At 38.5% G+C, this 19,344-nt stretch overlaps 1 protein-coding gene across 2 annotated transcripts in view; it reads right to left on the reverse strand.

Moving 5' to 3' along the window:
• The window catches only part of LOC103256596 (transcription factor COE1), a 410,447-nt gene that overhangs the window by 78,701 nt on the left and 312,402 nt on the right, over positions 1-19,344 (reverse strand). For both annotated transcript variants that reach the window (XM_021710589.1, XM_008054427.2), the window contains exon 9: positions 7,640-7,766. In XM_021710589.1, the coding sequence (XP_021566264.1) occupies positions 7,640-7,766 (127 nt within the window). The remainder of the gene's footprint in view (positions 1-7,639; positions 7,767-19,344) is intronic.

Genomic DNA, 19,344 nt, shown 5'->3' on the forward strand with positions numbered 1-19,344 from the left:
AACTCTTATTATATACTCACCTTTATTATATACTCTTATCTCTTGAAACACTTACTGGGTTTGTAAAATTATGAATACCCATGTTCCAACTTAGTTTACAAGACCAAAGAAAATAGAAACTGTGTTTGGTTTTGCTCAACACTATTTTAAGACATTGTCTAGAACTAGTTTAGAACACGGCCTAGAATAGAACATGCAATCCACAAACATTGTGACATGAATGAATGAGGTAACAAAACGATGTGGTAAAATCAAAATATAACCCAAGTCTTTTGATTCCCACTCTTATGCCTAGAAAGAAACAATGTCTTTAATCTTAATAAAAGCTGACACTTATAACACCAGAAAAAATGTGCTCTAATAACCAATTCTGTGGATTTTCAAGAGAAGTAACACCTCCACTGTCTGGTTTTCTCTTTTCCAGTTTACTTTTGGGGAGCATTCTTACCAGACCAGGCATTGCCAGGACTGCATTACATACATTACATATATGATGGCATCTAAGGAGTAAATATCTCCATTTAATATTAAGAAAGTGAAGAGCATTTATAATATAGACCAAGTCCCACTTTTCTTTAACAGAAACCACAACTACTAGACTCTATTCATGTAAAACTTCAAGTAAAAAGAGACAGATTCTTAATTAACAGTTCTTATTTACATCCTGTGTCATCTAGAGCACAAAAATCAATGAAGACCCATTGATCCTGGGCAATATGTCAATCAATTATTGGAGAATGCCTATTTCAAGTAAAATATGGAGTCAAGTTGCTTCTACACAGTGTATAAAATAGTAAAAGATCAGGGAGGACTTTCTCTGTCTTTATGAAGCTTGTGGATGGTTTGTGATTTGTCTTGATCTGTCTAAGACCAGAACAAGAGAGCTAACAGCATAAGGAAGTAGATAATGAATGAGTGGTCTTAGCACCAGGACAAGAGATATCCAGGGACAGAGATTCTTCTAGTCAATCAAATTGAGTCATTGCGAGTATCAAAGTCACAAAGTCCAACTGGCTTATTTTACCATGAAGAAGCTGGAGTCCAGACATATAAGCAAGTTGTTCTGAGTCTCACAGCCAGTGAGTAGCAGAGGTGGCCTAGAACACGCGCCACTTTGGTATCAGCCCAGTGCTCTGTCCACTATATTACAGTGGCCAGAGAATACTTCAGAGAGAAAACAGAGTTAGAATTGGCTCCTTCAAGGGAATCAGCATGCCCTAAGTAGCTAAATAGTAAGTGAGAAGGAGGCACGGTGAGGAAACTGGTTTGATGAGAGCAAAACAAGTCCTGGGCCCAGAGCACAGGGAGTCATGCATTGGGCTTTGGATTACATCTTACAACAGTGAGCAAAGAGGGAAGGTTTCTCTGCAGGGTACTGACATGAAAGTGGCTTTTCAGAAGCTTAATGCGGCGATGAATTAGTATAAGAAACTAAAGAACAGGAAATTCATTAGGCAAGAACTCTCTACTTATTCCCTAAAACAGATGACTTCCTTAATTCCCAACACGGCAGTTTTCACTTTGTGAAGGAGGTTTCCAAGAACTAGAAACAGCTTCAAACCTGAAACCTCTTGAACTTGGAGTTGAAGCTGATTATAACCTGAATATATTTGAAGAAGACCGGTGATGGGCTGTGCCCATGGAAGTATGACCTTCAGAAGAGGGGATGAAGTTCGGGATGGAAACAAGAGAACAAGCATTGTTGTTCCTGAAAAAAATCAACACCAGAGAACTTTACATATCAGGTTGTCTTATTAAAATGTTTGTTGTATGAGGCATTCCTGAGAAAATATTTGTTATAACCAAATTATTATATTCACATTTATGAATTTATGTTCTTGCTTCCTTATTTATACTTTTCTCCTTTTATTTGTGGTTGACCAGTGTTACTTGTTTCTTTAATTTACTGATGTTTATAACTATGGTACTAGAAATCCTAAAAAATATTCCTTAGACCTCTAGGAAGATGATGGAGGTGATAAACAATGCATGTTTAGCATAAATGAATGAATGAATAATAATAAGAATGTCTACCATTTATTAATGAAAACTACTACTACCTACCCTCATGCTAGGTGCTTTCCATACATTTACCTGATCCTGAAAACAAACCCAGCCAGGTATTATTATTCCCTTGTAAAGAAGAAGTGACTATGGTTCAGAATTATCATATGATATCCTAAGGTTAACCTCTTTAATAGACGGCAAAGCTGAGAGTTCAATCTACATCCATCATCTTGAAACCAAGCATTCAATCTTTATGCTGTACTGTCTCCTTGGCAATGAGGAAGAAACGGATGGGCGGGAGAAAAGAAAAAAGGAGAGGAAAAACGCGAGACGGAAGAGGAGGAGGAGCAGGAAAAAAACAAGAGGGCTGGGGAGAAGAAAAAAAGGAAAATATGAAAGTCTTGCAAAAGTATCAAGTTCCACAGAGCATATTCAGACAAAATAGCCTCTCCTATACAAAGAGCAATGTGTTACGCACTGGTAAATGATGTGCAGTTCTTAGGGAAACAAGGTATAAACAGAAAGTATTTCCAGGAAGAGTCTGTATTTCAAAGTTCAGTCTTAGGCTAATATTCAGGGATTTGCATTAGCCCTCCTGCAGGAACAGGAAATTGGGAGAAACTGGTTATATATATATATACACATATAAATTACTTTATTTTCTTTTAAAAACGTGGGGTACAAATGAGGGTTAGGTACATACACGGACGTCATACAGGAAAGTGTGGGTACCCTAAAGATGTTATGTTCCCCCTCCCAGGCAGTGTCCCACTACTGCCAATCCTTTTCTTATAGTATTATGATAAATGTTGAAACTGTTTCGAATGGGAGAATTCAGTGGTGGAAAGGACCCGACGAGTGGCAAAACCAAACATCTGAGCTGTTAGATGACCCTCCATCAGGGTTTTCACCAGCTTTTAGGGGGATAGGGGTGAGGAGGGTGGTGCATGGCTCTGAGTATACCTAGGCTGGTCAAACATCGTCCTGGCGACCCATTCTTCCAGTCACATTTTCCCCAGATATAGAGGCCTCTCCTGGGAAGAAATAACTAGAATGAAGGTAAAACCTGCCTTTAAAATTGGCTGCCTCTTATCAGGAAAACCAATTGTAAAAACTTTGAGGAAGCAGCTAAAGGTCGCTAAGAGTCTTTTATCAGCCCCAAGATTCCTTAGGGCTTGGCAGGAAACATCAGGATTCTAAAACATCCAAGTCACTTAAAGATGTAACTACTGCAAGAAAATAAGCTGTGAGAATAAAAAGGTATTGGGATAGTCCTTAAGTGGCAGTGGAGGTGACAGTGGATTTAATTCCCATCGGATCGACTGACCAGACACACGATTATACGACTTTGAAAACAATCCTGTAATTAGAAAGAGTTTTTATTTCCCTCTCTTAGAAAATATTTATTGAAAATATAAAGTCAGACTTGCCCTGCACTTATATCAGAATAACTGGATACAAAAAAGTAAGATCTGGGAAGTGCTATTGAGCTGTTTGGTTCTAATTTAGTTGGGATTCACTTTCCTCAGTGACTCTGGGCGAACACAAGGGAATGGCACATTGGCAGTTACGGAGTCCTTGTGAGTCTCTGGTTTGAAGAACCAATGATAGAGAGTGGAGAAATGCGCTTACCATTTCTACAAGTGAATCTATAAGACTTAGGCAATCTGTGTTTAGTTAAATTCTTTTCTCCCTCCCCAAAATGTCTGCCTTTGTTTGTGTAGATTAGGCCATGATGTTTTTGCCTTTTTCCTTTTTTTTTAATGATTACGTTTTTTTAGAGACAGTCACAGCTACATACGCAAACTCTCTCTTGCATACTCCAAAAACAGCAACAGGGCCTTAGTTTGGGGTGTTATTTTTTGGCTCAATGATATTTCTCTCCTTTTTTTTTTTTAAGGGAAAAAGTCCAAGTGACATTCCACTTTACCCAAGCCAGAAAACCAAGTCTCACATCTTGAAATACTATGAATATTAAAGAAAATGAAGTGTGAACTTCTGTAGGTGAACAGAGGAGGGGTGCTGTACATTTACGATGACCTGAGTGGTTGTTTGGACACAAAGAACACAGAGGTTTTATGAGCCATCTCTATACCTTAACTAGGAAGTGGTGACAGGCAGAGGTAAACTGAGTAAGTCACAGGAGCCAGAAGCCCAGTTATGAACAAGCGACCTGTGATAGTGGTATTTAATGCTAATGATCAAAAGGCCCATGTGCAGGTCACTAATAATCAGAGATTCCCTTTTGTTAGAAATGATATGATGTCCCAGTAACTGTTAACAGCCAACTATACCAGTGGGAAAGTCTTTGTGCCAATTCCTTCAAAATTTTATTTTTCCAATTCGGGGGGAGGTTAGACTCTCACCTAGAATACTTAAGAAACCAAGTCTTCTTGTGTGTTGCCCACAGTTTGAAGCCAGATCACCAGAAGCGTTTTCTCATACTTTAAATTTCCCACACATGTACCCACGTGCATACACACCAACTTCCTGCTCTTTTCCTTAACTACATTTCTAGACTTGCCAATCTGCCGCTTTCATCTTTGATCTTAATTCCAGCATGATATAGATTTCCCAAGATGTGATTTCTTAAATTGATGGTAATTTTTTTAATGGTTAAAAAAACTCCAAATAATGATGGGTCCCTAGCTATTTCCTTTTGAGAACTTTAGTAATTTAATGGGGATTTAAAAAAAAACAAAAAACTTTTATGGCCAGGTGGCTCTAGGGGATATTTTGTTGAACACTGATTAAAAATAATTTCTTCTAAATGAGACCTGACCACAAAATGGAACCATTAATGGGCAGGGACGTTGTCACCAAAGCGGAAACCATGGCTGATTGCCTCTTGTACCTCCCACCACACAAGCATTTTCTTCTTTTTCTTCTCCTTTTCTTGTTCTTAATAGCAGAGTAAATAAGCAGCCAGTGAGGCCTAAATGTTTTCAGCCAAAAACAGAGTCCAAACTTCTCAGAGAAAACATTTGGCCTCTGTGGTTTTGTAATATGTTCCAGAACACCGAGTTCAGTGAAGAACATTGTGAAAAACTCCCATCCATTGGAATGGTGGCGGGGAATGTTACAGTATCAGAAGTTTCAATTGGTCCTTTTCCTGCAGACCCAAAATGAGGCTTGTAAAAAAAAAAAAAAAAAAAAAAAATAGTGCTATGTAGAAGTTCTCATGGGAAAAATGAATGGCAAGAAATCCTAGCTTTAAAAGAAACAGCTAATCTGCTAGTTTGATTGTTCTTCAAAACTTACGCTGAGCCAATGAGCCTAATTAAAAACACTTGGCCTAGTTCTATAAAGCATCATAGCTTTCTCTATGCTTCGTTTGTATACACCACACAACTCCAGATAGACTATTATTTTTTCAAGTGCTCACTAACAAAGTGCTGACTTTGTTGGGATGGCTGAGCTAATTTCTTGAACTCAGTGTGAAACCTTAGCTAAACAAAATTGTGGTAATTTTCCTTAATTTGTAAAAGTGATTGGAGTGCAAACAAAATTTTCCTCTTGGGTCAATCCTATAATTTTCAATTAACTAAAACTAATCGTCAGGCAGGCACCAAACCTGCATTTTGTTTAAAGGGCTGGGAGGCATTTCCAAGGGTCAGGATGCAGTAATTGTTTTTTATATTTGAGAGATAGCAAGAAAGAGAAACACTGAGTAAAACTAAGATGTATGTTTTGTTTTGCTTCTAGTATTAATACAAGGGAAAAATACTTTGAAGTAAAATGTCACAGCAAAATAAAATGTGTCCATTTAATTGTACAGTTATCATTAGGATTTGTTAACAGAGTTATCCCTCCACTGCTGTGGAATCTCTTTGTGTGAAAGCAACTTCCTCTCTGAACTTTAATCTGGACTTGTGATCTTTTATTGAATGGAAAATGAGATCTGGGACTAGGAAAGAGGGCCCAGAACTTTATTCCGAGTGTGGTTCTTTGACCAGCAGCATCAGTCTCACCTGGGACTTTGTGTGGAATAAAGCATCTCAGGTTCTATCACGACTTAAAGACAGTAGAATCTGAATTGCATAACGATCCCTGGGTATTTGGTTTGCACATAACAATTTGGGGATCTCTTAGGATACATGCTCGGTGCTCAGCCTGTGTACTTGATATATTTTCCCCAGATATCCTGCCTAGTTCTCTCTGTTGGAAGGGAATTCATATTCACCCTGTAATCCTAGCTGCTTCTTTTTTTTTTTTTTGAGTTGGAGTCCTTCCCCTCTGTCACCCAGGCTGGACTGCAGTGGCACACTCATGCAGTGGCACACTCATGGAGTGCAGTGGCACACTCATTTACCACAGCCTTGACCTGCTGGGCTCAGGTAATCCTTCTACCTCAGCCTTCCAAGTAGCTGGAACTATAGGCAACAGGCCACCATGCCCAGCTAAGTGTTTTATTTATTGTAGAGATGAGGTCTCGCCAAATTCCCTAGGCTGGTCTCAAACCCGTGGACTCAGACAATCCTCTCACCACGGCTTTCCAAAGTGCTGGGATTATAACTTCTTACCGCCCATGTGCCAAGGCTGGTTTGAGAGGAAAAAGTGCAGCTTACTGGGCAAGAAAGCATCAATTCAGAATTAAATAAGGAGACTACCAATTCTACTTAATACAAGTGCTGTGAGCAAGCTAGAAGAAAGCTAAGAAAGCTGCACTATTCATTAGAGCACAACCCCACTTGGCAAAACAGACAAACTCCAATAAGCTGGCTTAGCATCCAGAGAGATTCAGGCTTGTCAACACCTCTTTCCCCTTCTCTTATTTCTCATGTTGCATCTTCAGGTATCTAGTCAATTAGTTCAGCAGCTCCCACTGCTCAACATGAAGCCTAGATGGATTCTTAGTGATAATAATAATCAAAGCAACTCATTTGGTCATACATATGGTGAAATAAAAAAAGAAAGTAGATCTTAACAGAAAACATTAAAAAATACAATACGCACTTAAGCAAGGGGGACCCCCAAAAAACAGGAATTATTTTTTGGAGGGTGGACCCCTTGTAGTACAGGCTTTCCCTCACTGGGTAAGTGTTCTAGGAACCCATTGGCATTAGTGTACCACCTAGGGATGTTATGAGAGGCTGTGTTTGGCTTTGGTGAATCGTTTTTTGTTGTTGTTGTTGTTTTGTGTTTCTTTGGAGATTCTTTCAATGGGTTTGCCCATCTCATGATGGGTAATTTACGAGTGTACTTGCCCACATTGAACCAGGTGTTGAGCAATTTTTTGACCAAAATTGGCATGCCCCTCATGCTCTACCCTCCCTATTCAACTGGTCTCACCTGGGGGAAAAAAGCTTTTTTTTTTTTTTTTAATTTCCCCAAATGAAAAAATTTTGCTGATGTGGAAAAGATGAAACAGGAAATGGCAGAAGCACTAAAAGGCATCAAAACTGAAGAGTTCAAAAACTGTTTTGATTAGTGGAAAAAGTGTCTCAATAGGTGTACTGCATCAAACAGAGAGTACTTGGAAGGTGACTGATGTTAAACATGTAAGAATAAATACACAATTTTTTTAGAAATAAATTCCATTTTTTGGGGTCTCTCCTCATACATACATGGTAAAGTAAAAGGTCCCACAAGACCAAGGCAGCTCCGTGCTCACCAATGCAGTTGTTCTTACCTGTATAAATGAATCTGCCTGGCGTTCCTTTGCAGAACTGCTTGGATTTGTAGGACAGTGTGACTTCCACAACACCAGGGATGTGCCGAGGAGGGGTCTGCACACGGATGGCATGAGGAGTAATCAACTGGAGGAGACATTTGGAGGGAAAATTGTCACTGAAATATGTAAAGGACTCATATCACAGCTTTCCTATCAGCTCTCTACAAACAAAGCTTTAACACACATAATTAACCTGTCAATGTTTAAACAGCATCTTGATGGAACCTATATGAAAGACACTGACAACAATATTTACAAACGCTCTGGGTACAACCGTAACATCATTATCTGGGTTTTCCTACATGGCAGGCCCTCTGCTTCCTGCTTTGAAAGGGGAACCGAGCCTAATGAAATGATTTATCTACTACAGGATATCCTTTGGAAAATCTCTGTTTGAAGCAGACACCCAAATCAGCCAAGCTGTGTCGTGGCTCTCCAGAAGTGCACAGGCCTGATGTCTGAACTGAGCCCTTCAACATGTGGAAAACACAGAGGCTGAAAAACAGTAGGCCACGACACTCTGATTAGCTGCAGAACACACGTATGAAATACCCCAAGATCATTCATTGCATTAACCACTAGAAGCACAAAGAGATTTAGGAGGGAAACCAAAGAACCTAGCTCCCTGAAATAGCTTATGGATCTGGCAGAACTCAGGACTATCCATAAGAGGGCAAAGGAAGGCCGGGAAGGCTGCAAAATGATCACTGGTCCGTTAGGCATTGCCATGTGCACAATGAGAAAGTTCATTTCTGAACTCTGTTGGCAATTGGATTACACTGTGAAGAGTATTCTTTATTACTCTCATCTTTGTTTATATAAATAAAATGTTAATAATCGCCATAAAACTGGCACTATCTGGTTCTTTGAAAAATCCAGCCCTGGTATTTGACTGGTTGACCTCTCATGGAGATGCTAGATTCCACATCTTGTCTCGCTATGGGGCTGCAACTGTTCACTCCTTAACTCCTTTCAGATGCACTTAGGTCTTGTGCTATTGAGTGTGCTGTATACAGTGGGTAATTTACACAGTATACATGAGTTTACACTAACTTATGTCTGTGCTGTTCTCATGGGGTGACTTAGGAAGGGCTTTTATTTTAACATGCAAACAAGACCCAGTTCAAGTGTTTTGTCCAGAGAGTCAAAGATGACACCACAAGAAGTCAAATACAGCTCCTGGGTCCCCCATGGCTGTAGTCATGTCTTGAGGGAATACACCATGTCCTGGAGGAAAGGATGTGAAAATATTCCCACTGCTAAAGTCCATAAGTCATTTCTATCAAATGTTCCTTCTTGAAACAAAGAAATGGCCATCGGCATAAGAATCATTTTAACTTACTAATTAGAAATGCCTAACCTTTCCTAGGCAAAGAATATACAGAGCCTCAGCTTATTTGCTGAAAATGTGCAAAGATGTATCAGTAAGACAGACTTATGTGGAACCCCTGGAGACTGAGTTTATCTCCATGGCTGAGTGTTTTGGCTGGCTAAGAATTTGCCCATAAAAGTGCAAAAAAAAAAATCTTAAAATGTTGTTCCACTATTATTGTAATTCTTCCAAAATGCATTGTATGCTTTCCAAAATAAGTAAAGTGTATGTAATTTTACATAGCCTTGGCAAATCAAGACATCATCTGTAATATAGAAAAGGCCTGAGTGATTATGGAGGTAAGAAGGGCTACTTTCCCTTGCACTAAATAGCTCCAGACAGCTATGATTTTGAAATGTTTTCTATTTTATTCCACTTCTTTGTCTTTTTTCCTTTTGGTGTTCTTTGCACGCTTGTTTTTTTTTTCTTCCTGAGGCAGAGTCTCACTCTGTTGCCCAGGCTGGAGTGCAGTCCCATGCTCATGGCCACTACAGGCTCAACCTGCTGGGCTCAGGCAATCCTTCCACCTTATCCTTCCAAATAGCTGGAACAACAGGCATGTGCCACCACACCCGGCTAATTTTTTTATTTACTGTAGAGATGAGGTCTTGCCAAGTTGCCCAGATTGGTCTCGAACCCCTGGGCCCAGGCAATCCTCTTGCCTCTGCCTCTCAAAGTGCTGGGATGATAGGCATGAGTCACTGCGTATGGCGGTGTTTTTTGCACTTTCTAATTTTGCTCTTATAATCTGTAAGCATAGAAACCAGGAAATCAAGTGTAATATTATATAGAGAATAAGAGAGGAAAGAGGTTCTGAAGGGCAGTGAAAGATAATCTTCCCCAAATCAAGTGCATGTTAATCTCAGCTGTTCACATAGTGTTACTGCAATGTTGGGAACTTGTTGAGAACCCAAGAGGTATCTAAATGGAGATTTTACATACTAATTTAGTCAGAACGATGATTGTATTTTTATCCATTTTATTCATATGAAAACAGAATCTTAAAATGAGTAAGTTGCTTGCATAATATTACTCTTGTTAGTGCAAGTTAGAGCAAAAGATGACACCCATACAGTTAAAAAAAAAAAAAAAGAGTGGCAGACACTTCCTTTCTAATCGCAGAGAAGAAATTGTTCATATAGAAACTTTTTAAGGTAGTAGCAAATTCAGTTTCTTCAGATCCAAAATTTGTGTGTGTGTTTTTTCTATATCTATGCTGTTTCCATTTTTCATCTATTGCCTAGTCCTCTGTTATGTTTTTGCTGATGGGGGGTGCCATTTGTTATATTCCAAATAGAAGATATGCTTCTAATTGTTTTTTTTTTGAGTTGGAGTCTCACTCCATCGCCCAGGCTGTAGTGCAGTAGCACACTCACAGCCACCCCAGTGTCAACTTGCTGGGCTTCAGTGATCCATCTGCCTCAGCCTTCCAAGTAGTCAGAACTATAGGCACACACTACCATGCCTGACTAATTTTTTACTTATTGTCTCACCAAGTTGCCCAGGCTGGTCTCGAACCCATGGCCTCAAGCAAACCACTCGCCTCGGCCTCCCCAAGTGCTTTGATTATAGGCTGACCCACTGAGCCCAGCCCTATACTTCTATATTTAAGAGTTTCTTGGAATGTAGGGTAACCTTAGCGCACAATAATACTTAGAAGAACTTTCAGCCTGTTAGAAAACACTTCACCCACCCTCCCTTTTTGGGAGAAAAATACATTTTAAAAGATTGAAATATATCAGTAAATAGATGGATGAAAGTTTTTTTTCCAAGTACAAGGACTTAATACGTATGAGTTGATATACTGAGGAAAAAACTTTATGGGGTTTACAAATTGATTAGATATGGCAGCAATAAAACTATGAAGTGAGAGTGGGGCGTTAGCATAAAGCATTAAACTCAGGAAATTCAAACAAATTTTCATTTACAATTTCATTTTCATTTTAACTAATTGCTCCAACTAAAGAAGAGATTTCTTCTTGAAACAACTATCCTTGTACAAATGAGGTAGAATCTGATTCAAAATTAGAGAATGAATTTGTTGATGTTTTCCTAGCTGTGGATGTTAGCTTGGGAATAGTCTCCAGCACTGACACATACTTACAGAGAAAAAAACACTTTAGCTAATACTCTTATCAATTTGAAATCGTAGGCTTATTTACTAATCACTGAGAGAACCATGGAATTTATTGGTGGAAGGAATGACTGTGATCATTTAAAGCTAATCTCATTTTGACAGTTAAGGACACAGAAGTCCAGAAATGTCTATTGGCTTTGAATATTGACCTGACATCTCAGAGGAAGGACAGTTTCTAGATCTGTGGGTATAGAATCCCAAGCCCCCAAATCCCAGGATAAATTTCATACATTCTTCCAGCCTAGTTGAACTAAGGGCGGTCACTGAACAACACAGGGAGGGAGGACTAGGCTAAATTTTCCAAACTTCTGTCATTGAATTACATCTTTCTCAGTTTTGCTGTTTATATACCACCTATGCAATTATGTACTGAATATTTTTTTAAGTGACTACCTTTTCGTTTAAAAAACTTAAACTTATTTTCAAATAAAACATGATATCATTACCATAATTGAAAAACTGGTATCTCCTGCTAAAATAAGAATGTATTATTATAGATGGTAATCTTACAGTTAATATAATATATATTCTAGTTGGAGACGGTTGACAACCTGAGTTTATTGAAAATGGTGATTAGCTGGTGTTACATGTTAAAAACTTGTTTGCCCCAACTGAGACTTTATCTACATAAATCAGAATTATGGAATGAAATAAAGATGAAAAGAGAAACAAAATAAGTGATTCAAAGAGAAATCAAAAGGAAGCTAACTTTCTTACCATGTGATTTAGCTCCTTCTAATGTCTGTGTCAAATCCAAAATTGTCTCCTAAACTATCAGGGCACATGCCTCACACTTTGTTAAAAACTCTTTTAGGTGATTACAGAACAGATTCGTTATTTGACTTAACTTCCCTAAATTACAAACCAAACTACTGGAGCTAGAAATAAATATTCTTCTGAAATTCTGTAGCATCTGACACTTTCTCCCTTCTTGGAATTCACTATTTCTTTCACTTCAGTGACATTAATTCTAAGAATTAAGGCTCACAAAGTGTCTGATGGTTTAGCAAAGCACTTTCATAATATTCCCTAGGTTTTTTTTTTTTTTTTTTTGAGTCTCATTCTGTCGCCCAGACTGGAGTGCAGTGGCCGCTCCCGGCCACCGCAGCCTCGACCTGCTGGGCTCCGGCGATCCTTCCGCCTCAGCCTTCCAAGTAGCCGGAATTACAGGCAAGTGCTACCACGCCCGGCTGATTTTTTGATTTATTGTAGAGATGAGGTCTTGCTGCCCAGGCGGGTCTCGAGCCCGCGAGATCAGGCAATCCACTCACCTCAGCCTCCCAAAGGCGCGGGATTACAGGCTGAGCCACCGAGCCCGGCTTCCCTAGCTTTTAAAACTCATCCTTATGGTCTCTGTATTCCAGATGAGAACAGCTGATGGTCAAGCAAGTTAACCAATATTATTTGAAACTCTAGGATGAAAATTAATCTCTTACGCCTATAAATGTTTTCTAGAGTTTACTCATTGATTCCTGATGACTTTGGTTTTCCTCATTTGCTTTACTTTTCTGCTAACTTAATTGTAGAAATTTCACAGATTTTGTCCTATTTTTTTTCCTCTTTTTACTTGCCTAACACTTCTTGAGTTCACCCATTGGCTAAACCAGTTCAGCTAAACTGATTCCAAATCTACACCTGTAGACTTGATCTCTTTGGCCAAGCACCAAAAAACAGAGTAACAGAATCTCATGCATGTGTTCTTGTCACCTCCAACTCAGTATGACTCAAGCTATCATCTTCTATCTAGTTGATGAGATTCAAAATCAATCTCATCACGTCATGTCCTGACCCAAATCCTCAACTTTCCCTTTTGCCTACTATATAGTTCAAACTCCTTGACATAATGATATTTAGGGTGTTCCAATCTCCCTTGACTCCCACTTTGACTTTTCACATACTGGAGTGTAGGGCATGTGGATACACAAGCACACCACACCCTTGCCTCACACCTTTGCTTGGTTCATATCATCCCTTACCTAAATACTTCCCTACTAATAACCTGCATGTTCTTTAAGATTACAACCATATGTTCTCTTTCTAGTAAGTTTTGTCTAATACTAAACATCACAGTTGCCTATTTTGCTTTGTGCCATAAAGATTTACTTACGTATTTTCCTCCAATTATACAGTTCCTGAGATCAGGAACAGAGTCTAATTCACATTTGTATCCTCTAAGGTAGTCAACTTAATGCCTTACATACAGGATATTTTTAAAATATTTCTGGAATAAATACATATGTAAATTAGCCAGAATTCTACTAGATCTTTGACTCCACTAGACAGAGTAATCTTTATCTACAAGATTCCGCTGTTCTTAAACTGATAATATTTAATTCTCATTCTCTACCTAAGTTTTTCTTAATATTAATTATCTGACTGGCTCAGCACTCAGATCCCAGTGTGAGCTCATATTTCATCTAAATGGTTAAAAAGAAGATGTCTGAAGGTCTGTGACTCCAGTGAGAAAATGAAATAAAGAAAAGAAAGTTTTAAAAGTAATACTTAAAAAGGACTCCACAAAATATCTATACTAAATGCTATGAATGTTTATTTCCAGACTGACGACATTAGATATAATTTGTCTTCTCTCTCTATTTCTTTCTTCTTCCCACGTGTGTATATTTGCGTGTATATAAATTCCCCAAACTTGTACAGGAAATACTAATTATGTAAATAGTTATGCAATAAATAAATTTGTACATACAAATCTATTATTTTTACTATGAGAAAAATATTACTAAAAATGAAAACTAGAATAATATCAGTTTGGGGAAATATGTATTACATGTGATTACATAAGAATTGGGTATATATTTGCATGGAAGAAAGACTACAAAGAAAAACACCAAAATGTTAACAGAACTTACCTCTAGATCAGGCATGTCCAGCTCACATGCAGCCCAGGACAGCTAGTAATGTGCCCCACAAAATCTTTTAACATCATACATTTTTTAGCATTTATTTCTTTGTGTCACCATGCATAGTTCCATTTTTGAAGTTCATGATCAAGCCTTATTTAGGACATTACTTTTTGGCAGCACATATATTTGTGAGCAGCTGTTTTTAATTATGAAGCATTTGAAGAGCAAAATTCAAACAAACATTTCTGATGTGCACCTTGAGAACTCACTAAAAATTGCAACCACTCCCACTGAACCAGACATTGATAAACTAGTCTTATAAAAACAAGGTCAAATTTCCCACTAGTTTCATGTTGCTCTCATTCTTCTAAACTTTATAATAAAATACATAAAAAATTAGTCTTCTGTATGTACACTAACTATATTATACAATTTATTTGTGGCCCAAGGCAATTTTCTTTACTCGACGGGGCCCAGGGAAGCCAAAAGGTTGGACATTCCTGCTCTAGACGGTAAAGTTATAGGTAATTCTATTTTCTTTGCATGTCTCTGAATTCTCCAACTGCTCAAGAGTAAAAGTGCACTAACAGTACATTAAGAAGAAATAACTTTTAAGTGTGGCATTAAGATGAAACACACATGGTCTCTGCAGGACCCCAGGTGAGGCTGCCAGTATGCCAAAGACTCGCCAAGGACTTGCCAGCAGCAACAATTCTGCTCCCTCCAAGTGCCTGTATAGGCATTTTGTCTTCTCCAGACACAGAGTACAGGACCAGAAGAGCCCTGTGAAGGTTGGTCAGATGAGGCACACTCACTGTGGCTTCTGGGCTTAAGGACGTGAGAGAACTGAAGTCCCCACATAGAGGCAGAAGAATGGGGCCTCTCCTCAATCCAAATTCTGGACACAGGAGAGAGAATGCACGGTGGATTATGCAGCTGCTCACGTGGAACTCCAAAGGGGCAACTTGCAAAGTCTGGAAGCTCAGAAAAGAGCAGGGAAGGGGACAACTCTCCAAGAGGTTTTTGTAAAACCTCTTGTGGTATCGAAAGTATGACCCATATGGTAGTACCCGGTGTTTAGAAACATTCATGGAAACATGTTGTAGATTCCTGGGGAGAAAGGACAAGTCTTGGGAATTGCTTTCTTTGCTGAGAGCCGATGACATTTACTCTCTGTATCACTCTAGTTCTCATTAAACTGGTGATGGTAATGAACTTGATGATGACTTCAGCAATAAAGACCTTTCGATGTCTTCTTCCCAAGTGCCATGTACTGTGTTAAGCTCGTCCAGTGATTTATACCTTGCAGCATTTGGGACAGGAATGGTTATTAGCTGAATCATAGCTGAGGGAAATGAGTTCCAAGAAACATGATCAAGCCAGGTTTGGTGGCTCACACCTGTAATCCAACACTTTGGGAGACAGAGGCAAGAGGATTGCCTGAATTCAGGGGTCCGAGACCAGCCTGGGCAACTTGGTGAGACCTCATCTCTACAATAAATAAAAAGATTAGCCAGGCGTGGGGGCGTGCACCTGTAGTTCTAGCTACCTGGAAGGCTGAGGTGGAAGAATTGCCTGAACCCAGTAGGTCGAGGCTGTGGTGGCCATGAGTGTGCCTCTGCACTCCAGCCTGGGCAACAGAGTTAGACTCCAACTCAAAGTAAAAAATTTTTAAAAAATGAAAGAAAGAAAATACACATGATCAAGGAATCGCCTAGAAGCAACAAGTTGACCTGACTTAATGATCATCATTATACAACCAGGATTGTCTCTCCATAGGACTGTTTGTTGTTTTTCCATACGTCGCGGTACATGTACTTTGCACCCTAACCTGCTTGTGAGAGCATGGATTGTACCTTCAGCTTCTAAACCTCAGAGGTCCTGAGAACATAGCAGGTACTCAAAAACTTTTCTCACTGGTGAAAGGTAAGCTGAGAATGATTCCCCAAGAAAACAAAAAAGTAATTCTAAGATAAGTCTTTAGGTACATTTTCCATAAATTACATAAATGTAATTTGATGTTCCAAACCACAAAGTCAAAAAATAACTGAGATTACTAAAAAGCACACCAATGATTTTTCATTACTTGTCATAGGATTTAATATTTTAACCTTAATCCTCTTCAACACTAAAAAGCTATTAAAAAAAAAAAAAAAGTCCAAGACAAGCAAAGACTCAAAGTGAAAGAGTAAAAGAAAAGAAAGATTTTTTTCCTCTGGAAAAATAATTAACATTTACGAGTAGAAAACGCCTAGAGCAGGCACTGCTATGGTGATTTTTAGATGTTACCCATCCAAGGGTCTGAGTTCCAAGGCAGCTAGCTCATTCACTCACTGTCACCATATGTGCCTCAGTTTATCAAACTTATACTGCATCAGCTCCTATCTGCTCTGTAGAGGTACTAATAATAATATTAAATATGCTTTGTGTTTGGGTAGGGCTTCCCTAGGGACCCTAAAGCACTTTCCAGATTAATTTTTTAATTTATATATTAATAATTCTCACAGCATTCTCTCTCCTCCTCAATTAGAGTAATAATATCCATCTCTTTTGAGATAGGCAGGGGGTACTGAATGTTGGACATGAAGCAGACACTTAAATAAGGAAACTGTAACATAAAAGCATAATTAAGGCTCTGGAACCAAATCAAACTAGGGATTTTTAAAGACTTACTACAATGATGGTGACTGAACAAGCAAACCTGTTTTCCCTCTATTCGGAAATATGCATCTTTTTACAGTTAGGTGTGGTATTTCAAAAATATCATTTTCAGGAGTTCCTGAAGGAAATATGAAAAGTCTATATTCTTGGCGACCATCCTGGATGAACCTCCATATTATATCTCAATTTTCCTGAAGTGGATACAGCATAAATCAGGGGATGCCAGCTCTTCTCCTGAGCTTCTCAGTGTTTTTTGGTTTGATCCCTAGGCAGAATTCTCTGGGTTTCATAACACAGATTCTTCCGTTCCCAAGAACTGCCTGTCTCAGAGGCTGTATATGGTTTCTCAGGGAACGTGAGAGAAAGCTGGTGGAGGCATTTACTGTTTCACAAACATTCTGGTTTCCTTTTGTCCTTTCAAGAAAATAACTTTAAACCAATGTTTAGCAAAATATGTTGAGTCACATGAATCCTCAAAGATAAACTATGTATGAATGTCAGAGGAGACTTTTGAAACTCAAGTCTCAGGAATTGAGTTAAATAGGGGATTTAAAACCTAGCTTTTGAATAGTCAGCAGTGTTACTTAACACTGTCAAAGTTTTTTCTCTCTCTCTAGACATAGACACAGATAGGTAGAGAAATGTAGATATACTTTTCTATTTATTGTCTGTGTCCCCTAAGTAGAATAACAGCCCCATGAGAATACGAATTTGTCCTTTCTTATTTTCATTGTATTCCCAGTGTCGAATGGGGCCTTGGAACTAGTAAGTACTCAATAAATACGTGTTGAACATCGCGTAAGTAAATATCATAAAGCCATTAACCACCACTAATAAATAAGATAAAGATTCACTAAAGTCCTTTATGAATCTACAAAAAAGAAGTAATAGCAATCCATTCAAAATTCTTGTTTCTAAACCCTCCCCCCAAACAAAAACTTTTTACTTTGCCACCATAAACTTCCTGGTATCCTCATTAAGCATTCACAGAAATATATTGCCCAGTTTTTTGACCAGGAATCAAACCAAGTCCCTAAATCAATGCAGTTAATTGTACAAAAAAAACAACAACAATAAGATCATCTTTCAAAATAACAGATTTGGGAGAAAAAGACTAAAATAAATACATTATACCTCAAATAGTCCTGGTTTTGTGGGTTCATTTATTTATTTTGTAATTCATTTTTTAAATAAACTTTCTCCAGTTCTCTTCCCAGGATTCAGATCAGTGTCAATTGGGCCCCATTAAAGACTGGATCCCATCCTGACCATCTGGGAGCTGGAAAAGCGCTGGTGAGTTCCTGAGGTCCAGGGTATTCCAGAAGTAGAGAATCAGACACCAGCAAAGCCAGCCCCTGTGGTTTGAAACTATACAATGGGCTCTTTCTCAAGGCTTGTTTTTCTAAATTCAGTCAAGAAAGAACATCATTCCCTACTAGGGCCTGGCTCAGGGTCCTATGTTCCTTGCTTGTTTGTTTGAAAATTAAAATATATATTAAAAAAAAGGAAATCCGGATGCCTTTATGAAAGGGGAGGAATGCTTGTTATCGAAGTTGGCAGTTTACTAGGAAGAATCTTTGCCTATGGAATTAGGAAAGAAAAATATGAGAGCCAAAAGACTGACACAAGAAGTAGGTAGGGAATGAAATCACCTTTCACCAAAAGACTTTGAGTCTGTCAAAGCTCTAAAACAAAACAACAAAAAACCACATACACACACATTAAAGCTATAAAAAAAGAGACTCATTCTAACATTTGTTGTGGTGCTGTTCATATTTACAGATTTCATTGACTCTTACACATACAATCAGTAATATGCCCTTTCAGGAACTAAGAAATGCTACATAAGTAAGTTACAGAAAATTGAAGTCAGATTCCTCTTTTATCCCATGGCCCTACATCTGCTTCTTCTGGAAGTCTTTCAAGGGTGCCTTACCCATACCTTGCTGTTTTAACCAGAATATACTAAGTATAATTCCCAGTTCTTTCTTGAAGACTCAGGGTCACTGTCATTATGAATAGCCACTAATGAGCTTCACAGTAATATAGTTCTGTGTCTGCTTTTTAGGATTTTCATTACTGCCCTAACATCAGGCCATCTGCTGTCACTGAGCCTATATCTAACAACTTGCCTCCACACATGACCTGAGACTAGTTTGCTACTTTTAACCTGCTGTGGCCTGGGAAAACAGGTAACATAGTTTATTAAAATTATTGTTCTGGTTACCCCAAAGTTTTTTTGTTTTATTTTCTTTGCTTGCTTCTGGTTTCATGCTGAATTTTGGAGAGTTGAGGTTATAATTAAACTTCTCCGCATAAATGAGTTTTACTACATTCATATTAGATGGTTAAGAGATGGTTCTGGGTTTAGAAGGACTTTCGTTAAAATTCAAGCTTTGCAAATAACCACGTGTGGGGCCTTTGGAAAAACCACTCAATCTCTGGGACCTTTAGTTTCATTATGGGGGCGGGGGTGGGTAGAATGGAGGAGGCAGTCAGCCATCTAATCATGTTATTATAAGGATTAATTGACATAATGCCTGTAAGGAGTTTAAGAAAAGACATCATCTGTATCACCCACTCAACAAGTGTTAGTTTCATTACTACTTAATCCTCACCTTTACCAATAGAT

Source organism: Carlito syrichta, unplaced genomic scaffold (assembly GCF_000164805.1).
Source record: "Carlito syrichta isolate Samal-C Ts95f unplaced genomic scaffold, Tarsius_syrichta-2.0.1 Scaffold290399, whole genome shotgun sequence".
Lineage (NCBI taxonomy): Eukaryota > Metazoa > Chordata > Mammalia > Primates > Tarsiidae > Carlito > Carlito syrichta.